The 10000-nt window shown below is 43.9% G+C and overlaps 1 protein-coding gene across 1 annotated transcript in view; it reads right to left on the bottom strand.

Annotated features, from left to right (window-relative positions):
• PROX1 (prospero homeobox 1) overlaps positions 1-10000 on the bottom strand; it is a 36380-nt gene that overhangs the window by 26223 nt on the left and 157 nt on the right. Inside the window, exons 1-2 of the mRNA XM_062489302.1 lie at positions 8436-10000; positions 1743-1850 (exon numbers count right to left, since the gene is read on the bottom strand). The exon at positions 8436-10000 is cut by the window's right edge and continues 157 nt beyond it. Of these exons, the coding sequence (XP_062345286.1) occupies positions 1743-1850; positions 8436-10000 (1673 nt within the window). The remainder of the gene's footprint in view (positions 1-1742; positions 1851-8435) is intronic.

Here is a 10000-nt window from a genome sequence, read left to right as displayed (position 1 = left end):
GTATGGAAAAGCTCAAGAAAAGATTAGTGCATCTAATATTTGCATCCCTGGTTCTCTGGTGCTGCTGACCATGTGTGGCTGTCATATGTCCCCAGGGAAGGGGCTGCATTCGCTTTAGGACAAATTATTCCATGTCACACTGGTGGTTTGTAAAGCCTTTTGGGTTTCTCTTGGTGCTGTATATAAAAGTTAGGTGGAACTAAAATAAATTTCTGTATTTTACACAACTTTGCCAGAAGATAAACTCACTGTGTGCACACAAACACATAAATGTGCATCTTCTTAAAAAGTGGACATAAAGCAGAAACACCAGTGAAAAAATATCCCCACTTCAGCACGCTTGGTTGTGTGAACTTGCAGGGGCAAAGTCCCAGGGTAGCCCCAGAGCAGACCTTCCTGAGCAGAACTGCCAGCTCTACATCTGCTTGTGGCACCTCATCGGAGCAGTGTTGCCTGAAACGCTCCCTCCAATTTTTCCATTCCAGGTGGATCCACTCTGAGAGCAAACCCTCCACTTGGCCCGCTGCACCACTTGCAGCTTTTTTTGTGTGTGTTTAATGATTCTTGACCAGCCATTTAGCCTAGGAAGTGCCTGTATTGCTTCCCCCCTCCTCCTTTTTATAAATGTTGTCACCATCCGCTCAGCACATGGCATTGAATAGAGGAACCTCCAAGGACACGGCTGTGAGGGGCAGGAGCGTATTGAGATGTGCAAGCAACATTAAATGAAAAAAAAAAATAAAGGGAAAAACTGCCAAGAAACTTGACCAAAGAAAACTGATCAGCAGAAACTGGGCCAAGTTCACAACCTGTGGGATAATCTTCCACTAAGACTGAAAGAACCCATAACCCAAAAGTGATTAAAAGAAGGATTTCTGTAATTTGATTGGGGGGGAGAAATGCAAGGGTGGGCCCACAATATGTAACAAACTAATTTAAGCTAATATAATGTTTATAAAGTTACTTAGATAATGACACCACGCATACCATTATAATGATTAAAACACAATCTATGTGTTTTTTTTAAAAAAACTTAGATGATTAACACAAAATCAAGTTGATGTGAAGGAACAATTACTTTTAGAAAAAAATTCAGGAGGTCCTAATATTCTGTAGAATGAGGGAGGATGCAGCTGTATGTCGACAGCTTTCATATCCTCATTTGAATAATGTGGCCTGAATCTGTCACTTTATTCATCCTCCTTATGCTCAGTGTACTCTGCATCAACAACAAATTAAGTTGTAAATAAGAGACAATCATCACTTTTGTTTTTAAGCAGCTTCTGCATGGAGAATTTCAATGTACTGTTTCTTTCTGACAGAAAGAAAGGGATTCTACACTCTGCTTATGTAAGCACAAATATGAGGAAACCAACCGAAATGAAACAATGAGGGAGCACTTGAGAACTGCTCCAAAATGTTCTTGGAAGTACATTTCTATCACCACAAAAATCTCCTTTTTAAATAGGATATACAATGAAGATCCTTTACTTTACTGTAATAATTATCCTCACTTTGCTTTAAAATTTTGGGGGTTTTTTTTTAGATTTAGAAATATTCCCTTTCCTCATCCAGGCACAAGCAGGGTACACCTCAACAGGAAGAATAAGTGAATATGATCGGGATGTAATCTTTAAATACCCAGAAATATTATCAATCTCTAACATGATAAAACAACACCATTTTGTAAGAAAATACAGCATGCAGTAAGGACAAAGAGGCAGGGGAAGAGATTTTCTTACCTTTACATCTGAGAAGTAGGTTTTCAGCATATTGGAACTTGGATACCGGGTGTAAAAGAACATGAGCTTGGCCTTTTTCAAGTGATTCGGTGACAAGCCTTCCTGCATGTAGGATTGAATTAGTAAAGGAAAATTCTTTTCTTGAGAAAGCTGTTTCTGAACGCACAGAGCTAGCGAAGTTCCCCGTTAAGTACTCTACAGTTCCGCAGACTACAGGGGAAAGTATTAACATTTGAACTGCTGCGCTGTGATTTTCTGTAAAATAGGCAAACATGGGATGAGAGGCCATGTAACTTAAACCCTGTGTTTCCTATCAGTTTAGGTGCTGGGTCTCCGGGACCTTGCACGTTTATGGATTGTGTACCATAGGTACGTTCACTTGTTGCTACGGAAACAAATGCAGGAAGCATGTGCTGCAGAAAACTTATCGGGAGCTGTTTTCTCCTCCTTTGCAATGCCAGGTAAAGAGTTTTTTTCCCTCTCAGTGTTGTGTTACTTACACACACTGAAACCAATGCATGTAAGACAATCAGAGGCATTTTATGACTTTGAGCAGCTTTACACAGGCAGCACATTTCACCTGTCCCATTCATGTCGATAAATTTTAACATCGTGGGTAGCTCTCTCTAGTCCTGCTGTTGCTCTGCTCCAGTGGATGCCCTGCAAATCAAAGTGAAATTTGTAGAGTCCCTTGGCTGCTGAATCCCTCTGCCACAAACTTGTTGCCTCCTGATTTACACAGTTAACTCCTTGGAGAACAGAGCTGTATTTGGGGCTAACCAATCAATACGTGAGGGCTAGCAGATCAATAAATGGCCACTTACCCTATAAGGCAGCCTATTTATCCTGGAAACATCATTACCTTTTAGATCTGTAAACAGAAGCAACTAAAAGAGTTCCCAAGGGAATGTGAAGCTAACCACAACAATCTCAGCTTGCTGATTTTTCTCCCAGCTTCTTGGCTCCCTTTTGTGAACTGCGTGCTAGGATGGCTCTGGTCACATCTGTGCCGCAGGCTGGCCCTGCCATTTCCTCAGCAAATTAATGGCTTTATAATTTATCAGAAATGAAGATGCACGTGGAGAAAATCAATGTGGCCCCCACAAGGTCAATTAGGGGTTCTTCCCAGAAGCTTCTCTAAGGACTGTTTCTCCTAAACACAATTGTTGAAAATTTCACTCGGTTCACACCTTACAGTGGGGGGAAGGTCAACCAAGTTGACAGATGCACTGCAGCCAAGGTGCCCCTTCTGCCTTGCAGCCGGCTGCACGTCAGCACAGAACATCCCACTCCGGGCCTCGAGATGAGAAACCCAGACTAATTTTTATCAGCAATCTACTGGTGATTAGCTAGCCTTTTTCAGCAAAGTTCCTTTTTTCTCTAATTCCTGAAATCCTCTGAAACCCTCTCCCTTTATTTCAGCTACAAGGTTCATTTTTAGATTAGAAAAATGTAGCATTAAAAAAAAAAGGCATTGACAATATTAGTTTCAAAAACCTCTTGTTATCTGGAAGTACATGAAAAACAGCTCAGCTGAACTTGCATTTTGTTTTAGATGCTTAATGATTACAAAGAAGATAATTTATGACTGACATACTTCTTGTGCCAAGAGAAGAGTTGAAAGAACCTCCAGTTACCTCCATTAGACTGATAGAGAAGTCTAAAAGAGCATTACACTCTGCAGTGCCATCTGTCAAAATACGTAAGTGAAATAATAGTAGCAAGCTGTCACCTATTGCTCAGTGATAAGAGTTTTAGACAAATCAAAACTTCTGTGCCAGAAATCCATTTTGTTATGTGATCCTTTCAGGAAAGTGGGGGTCCAAAGGGTAACTCCAGTAGGAGAGAAAAAAAAAGTAACCCTGAATCTCCTTAATTTGCAATTCCTCTGATGCTGACAACATGTTAGCATCAGGTTTGGTGTACATTCTCTTTCAATGTAAGCTCAAGGATGGACTTAAACTTAAAAAAAAACCCTCTCATATTTTCTGGATTTAAGCATATTAGACAGTTGTCTAAGCATTTGGATTCCTTCTGCATTTAGGATTTTTAAATATTTTCTGCTCTAATGCCAGAGGATATTGATATTGAATGAAACATGTATTAAAAGATGCTCTGAGACTCAAATTCCCAGAAATCCATTTTTTATTAAAATTATACTTGTTCTTAAGCACTTGGCAGCCTTAAAGCAATATCAAATATGCAACAAATCTGTATATCTTGATCCTAAGGTTAACGCTATACTGTGATAAAAGATATGATCTGTAATAATCTAGCAAAAAATAGTTAATGACAGACTTAAGAGCTAATAATTAGATAACCCACTGCTATTTCAGAAAAAGAAAAAAAAAAAAAAAAACAAAAAAAAACCCCAAAAACAACTGAACTGACCAATTGCTTAATTTCCTTTTTAAGTGCTTGGGCTGAAAAGCAACTGTTCTTCCAAGAAAGCACTAGCTGTTTCCAGGATACTTACACACGCACAATGACTCATGATGAAATAGATTCAGTAAACATACAGCTGTACCGAACACGAGCTAAGCCCCATTCAAGGCCAGGAAAGAAAACGAGCACAAATAAATATTAAGGAGGTAAAGGGAGGAGGGGTGCCGAATGGAACGCAAACAAGCTCTGTCCCAGCAGCTCGTGTGGCTTGCCTCAATTCTCTTAGCTATAGCTTTGTGAAGACAGATGACATTCAATTCTATGGGTAATGCAAAATAGACAATAACTGCTGAAACTTGAGCCAGCTGCCAGGTGTAAAAAAAAAAAAAAAAGAAAGAAAGGGAAAAAAAAAGAAAAAAAAAAAGGAGAGAAAGAAAAGATGATAAATCCATAAATTAATGAAAGACATCTGCTCAGGAACATAAAAGATCAGAGGAACAGTGTACTGCAGCTGAACCTAAAGCGGTGTTCAAACAACCTGAGAGTCTCTGCCTTGTGGGTTTACACAGTACAACGTTGCCTCACCTTACACAGCGGCAGAAAAATGGCAAAGCTCTAAGAAATAGGAAGTGAAAGACTGGGAACAAAACATATGGGGACAAAACATATACATGCTCTCGTGTGTTTTAACAGGAGAAGCACAGGGGTGGCACTGCACAGCATTTGATTTATTTGTACTTCAATCCTCCTCCCAGGTAATGCTCCTCTTTTGCAAAAATATTTTTCAGCAGAGATGATCCTTCACTCCTGTTACTCTCTGCCTGGGCCCCCACAAATGCTCTAACAGGCTTTTCTAGCCCACGCATGAATTGAGCTGAAGGAAAAGTGGTAAGAATAGGCTGTATCAGGTAAAAAAAGTCTGCAGCAGCAGAGCCAAGCTGCTCCTTAAGTTGCACCTCTGGTACTTTTAATCAGCAAAGCTCTTAATAACTGCATCTCAGAGCATCTTCAAGACCTTCCAAAGAAGGGCTGGCTGGTTGCAAAACATTTGTTCATTGCCCAGGTTTTATCAACAGCACAGAGTTATCCAGCTTGCTGTACAATCTCTCCTTTTTTAAAGTTTCATTACTTTAATTCTAGTCAGATGGAATAACTCCTCATTTCAAAATGCTTTAATTCACTAATTATAGCTTCCAGATATTGGGACTTAGAAACTTATTCCAGTTGGATTGGAATTCTGTTTAAAAATAAATAAAATTATAGAAAGTTGCACTGATGTTTCTAAGCCCTCCTGCCAGGGAGAACATGCTAAACTTCTTCACTTTTACAGATGTCTTAACAGCACACAAACTGCTGTTGTGCTTCAATTCTGATCTATGCAAATGTTTTGTGACTGAACAAGGCTATTTTTCTTGAGATGCAAAGAGGATGCATGACAAAGAAAGATCATGCAGAAAAACAATTCACTGTCTGTTTCTTTTTGAATTTGAATAAAACTTAATATTTGATTAAACAGATTAGTTTGCAAAGATACAGACTGCATTATGACCAAGATGGGAATTCAGAGTGCAGGTGCATCTTATCTTGTTTAGCAACATACACAAACATTAACCATTTCCTTATGCAATTCAGCAAAGAATGATCAGATACATTTTACAGCCATTGGTTTAAAAAAAAAAAAATTCAAGAAAATAAAACCCAGGCTACTTTAGTGTTCAGCTTACTACTAAAACCTGAACTTGGCTGTATCTGCTGGACTTATGTTCTCATCCTGGCTGCATTGTCCAGGAAAACAGATGTTACTTTCTGCAGGGAAGAAAGATCTGCTTATTTCAAGAAATTTATTCCCTATACGTGCACATTCAACCATGTAAAATAAAAGTGCCATGACAGAACTGACCAGAAACAAACCAACCTCCACCCCATGCCTTTCCCTGGCAAATTGTAAGCTACCTGGACACGTGAGCTGCTGCTAGAAAAAAGCATCCATCCCTACAGCTGAGCTGTATACCAGGGTACACGTGTAGAAGCATCATTTAATAAATCTGGTCTGCATCTAAATCCAGAAAAAACTGCAGTCTGCACTAGTGCCTGGGTGGGAAAGTCAGAGTGCTTTCCCGATGGCAGGGAAAGAAGCAGGGCAGTGAAAAAAGAAGAGGGATTACTGTAGCATCCAGGGATTTCCCCTGGCTATCCTTTGGAACAGCAGGGGACTCTTGCACCCCTGATTCAGCAGAAGCAACAAGCTCCAACAGAGAGCACCAGGGAGAAAGAACAGGAGAAAGGGGGAGAAATGGGAGGGGTGGGGGAGAGATGCTCCATGGGTGGTGAGGATCAAGTTCAGCCCTAGAACTACTCCTAGTTCACACACTGGCTTGTTTCACCTCTCCTCACTGCTCTCCCAGGATAGGAGAGCTACTTTTATACAAAAACAGTTAATATACCACTGTACTGTTTGGTAGAAATTAATTGCCCTGGCCTGAGTCTTGTCCTCAGGTGCCTCTCCTGTTGACCTCGGGACTGCTTTCCAAGCACTGCATTTACACTTCAAGGAGAGATCCTTGGTTTGGAATGCCCCAAGTAATTGGCACAATCTCCAAGTGATGTTGCATCTAGACTGCCTCCTCTCCTTTGCCTTACAATTTAGAGAGTAAGGAGAATATTTCCCTGCTACCAACACTCAACGAGATCATTTTCTGGAGAAGAGGTACCTCGAAAACCACATCCACTACCAGCTGGTTCTTGAAAACACCAGCACCTAAAGAAGGTGCTTTCCAACACAGAACACTTTCCTCTATAGAAATGGGATTATTCATACTGGTTAGACAGCACTTGACTTGGACTAGACCCAAGCTGGATCACAGAGTGGTGGTAATGGGCTTTGTACCTGCCTTACTCCAGTGGTGCCCACTACCGTGGCAGGGGTAGGAAATCCAGGGAACCACCAGGTCTAGAGCCCTGCACCACCCTCCTGAGGATTTAACTATAGAAGATGTGGTTAAATTATTTTAAAACCACCAGAGTTATCAATCACCCATCAAATACCCAGTGAAGAAGCGCAGCCTAGGCCATCTGCCTCCACAGGACACCTCTTCAAAGCAGACAAGTTTCTCACCATTGCTACTGCTACCCAGAGAGGCGCAGAACTAGTCTGTTGCAATTACTTTCATCATTTTGGGAGTAAAATTAGATGCATCTAAGGTGCCTGTGCTGTTGCCTTCCACTGGGCTCTTGGAGCTGGGAAAATTATCCATCTACTCCTCACGCAAAATACTCAATTTTAGCATGGGGTAGACATGGTATTTTATTTGCTTTCAATACAACTGTACCTGGAAGCAAAAACTTTGACCAAAAAAGCACATTATTGGAAAAGATCTAAGGACTGGGAGGCATTACTCCTGAAAGAGAAAAAATAAAGAAAACAACCAAAACCTAGTTCTAACTTCCAGGGGGGAAAAAAAAAAAAAGATTACTGTGTCTGGATATGCCTAAATAAAGGCAGAGATGGATTTGTCACCCTAACTAAAGCCTGTTATTGAGCTAAAATGAGAGATTTTATTATATTTTTTTTTCTTTAAGCAGGGGAAGTGTCCTGTAAATTTAATACAGCTGAAGTTTTATATTTAATTGTTCTGTCTAGCTTTCAAAAATAATTTGCTTTGTGTATGTTAGGACAAAAGATTTCTGTGTATGGCTGAACAGAGGTTAATCATGCATAGCAGGCAGCTGCACAAGGGCTGAGGAACAGACCTCTGGGTGGGGGAAAGAACTTGATGCAGCCTGAATATATCAGTACCTGTGTCTTTCGTGCTTCGTTTCCCTTACGCACTTGAGAGCTGAACTCTCACAGACGACCCCACCGTGGCCCTCTGCGAGCCCTAGCCATGATACCATTAACACAGATTGTGCATTGGCCTGGCAGGGGAGGAAAAGAGGTGGCCTGGCCCTAGCTAGGATGGTTTTTGGCCAAGGGTGATGCCCCCTCGATCACCTCCCTGCCTGAGGAAAGATCTGCCAGCCCAGGGAAACCCACTGGCACTCAGGCCATGGGTTTGGCTGCCTTCCTGACCACACAAGGTAGACTAAAGGCTGGGGAAGGGCCAGTGGCATTTTTAGGTGAACACCATTGCTGGAAGAGTGCTGCCAGTCAACACCACATGTTTTATTTGGCCTCGCCAAGCTGTCCCCCAGCGCCCCGTGAGCACCCCATTCCTGCAGCACCTGAGGGAACTCCCCTGGCACCGGCACGGCTGCTCATCCTCCCCCACCAGCCACTGCTGACTATCACTCATCTTTTGAAAAGGATATTGCACTTCCCGAGTAGGGTGAGATTTCAGACATGTCTTGCAGGTCGCCACACTCAGACTTAATGAGGGACAAGGAGAGGCCCTCGGCGGTGCTGGGAGGGTGGGCCGGCGAGCAGGGGTGGTGGTTCATATGGTGCGACGACATCTTGGTCCTCAGGCTGGTGGTCTCCCGGGTCAGGTCGAGAGATTCGGGAGAGGCTCGGTCTTTCCCTGGGAAGGAGGCCGATGGGGCGCCCAGGGGGCTCTGGAAGGGGTAGGCCATGAGGGGCAGCGGGAACGGGTGGCGGAAGGAGGAGGTGGAGAAGCCGGCGGTGGCCGAGAGCGGGGACTGGTGCAGGGAGGCGTGGTGGCCACCGGCCGGCGGGGCCGAGGCAGATTGGTCAGAGGAGTTTTTGCGGACAACGAGAGGCAGCGCCTCGGTTTGGTCAGTGGCGCCAGGCATGGGGACGCTGCCGAAGGTGTCAAGGGGGTTGGGAATGATGACGTCCCCAAAGCACTGCAGGCGCTGGTTGGCTGTGTGAAAGTTGTGGTTCTCCCCGTTGACGGCAAACCTTGCCTGCGGGATCTGGAGGGGTGGGAAGACCTGAGGAAGCTGGCGGGAGGGCTTGGAGGAGAAAACTTTGACCACTGTGTCCACAACTTGCGACATGGCAGTGTTCAGCTCCTGCTTGAGGGTCTCAGCCAAGTGTTTGCCTTCGGGATGGAAGGCATTTGGCCCTTGCTCCTTCTCCTTAGGACCTTCTCTTTTTGGCTTGTTCTCTGCTACCTCCTGCTCGCGGATGAGGGCCCGTGCCCGGTCGATGAACTGCCCCGGGTCCAGCTCGCACATCTCATTGTCCGATCTGCCAACAGAGTCACCGGCTCTCGCGTCCATGGTTTCGGAGCGCATGCTGTCTTCAGACAGGTTGCCATCTTCATCATTTTCGGAGTCGGTGCTGTCGTAGATCTGGTAGAACTTTTCCTGCAGCTGGCGCAGCTGCTTCTGCATGTCCTCCAGCTGCTGCTTCAGCTGTCTGCGCTCCTCTCGCTTCTGCTCTTTCCTCGCTGAAACCAGCTGCTGGAAACTCTGCTGCTGCTGTTGTGGCAGCTTTTGCTTGCGTTTGTTTTCTCTATAACTTTCTCGGGGACTGACGGACTGCGGAGCTATTTCTCTTTCATTTTCATTGCCCCTTAATGCCACGCTGGGGGAATGGCTCATACCTCGAATTATATTCTCAACCCGGGCGCGTTTAGCTCTCAGGTGCTCGTCGCATAACCGATCCACATCAAACTGGCTCATAGTTGGCCTGCCAAAAGGGGAAAGACACTCTTGGGGGCTGTCTCTTGAAGAGTTGCTGCATACATCCTCCTGATGTACTTCTGAGCCTGTACTAGAGAGACCGCTGGCTTGGAAACTGGGCTCTGTGCCACCATTTTTGTTCATGTTATTTTTCAACAGCTGGGAAATTATGGTTGCTCCTGGAAAAGGCATCATGGCATCTTCATACGAGTTTGCCCTCTTCAGCAGCTTGCGGAGTACATTTGACTTTTCCCCATCTGCATGCTGCACTACTGAATACTCGACAT

The sequence above is a fragment of the Cinclus cinclus genome, chromosome 3 (assembly GCF_963662255.1).
Source record: "Cinclus cinclus chromosome 3, bCinCin1.1, whole genome shotgun sequence".
NCBI lineage: Eukaryota > Metazoa > Chordata > Aves > Passeriformes > Cinclidae > Cinclus > Cinclus cinclus.
This window is presented reverse-complemented; position numbering and strand designations above follow the sequence as displayed.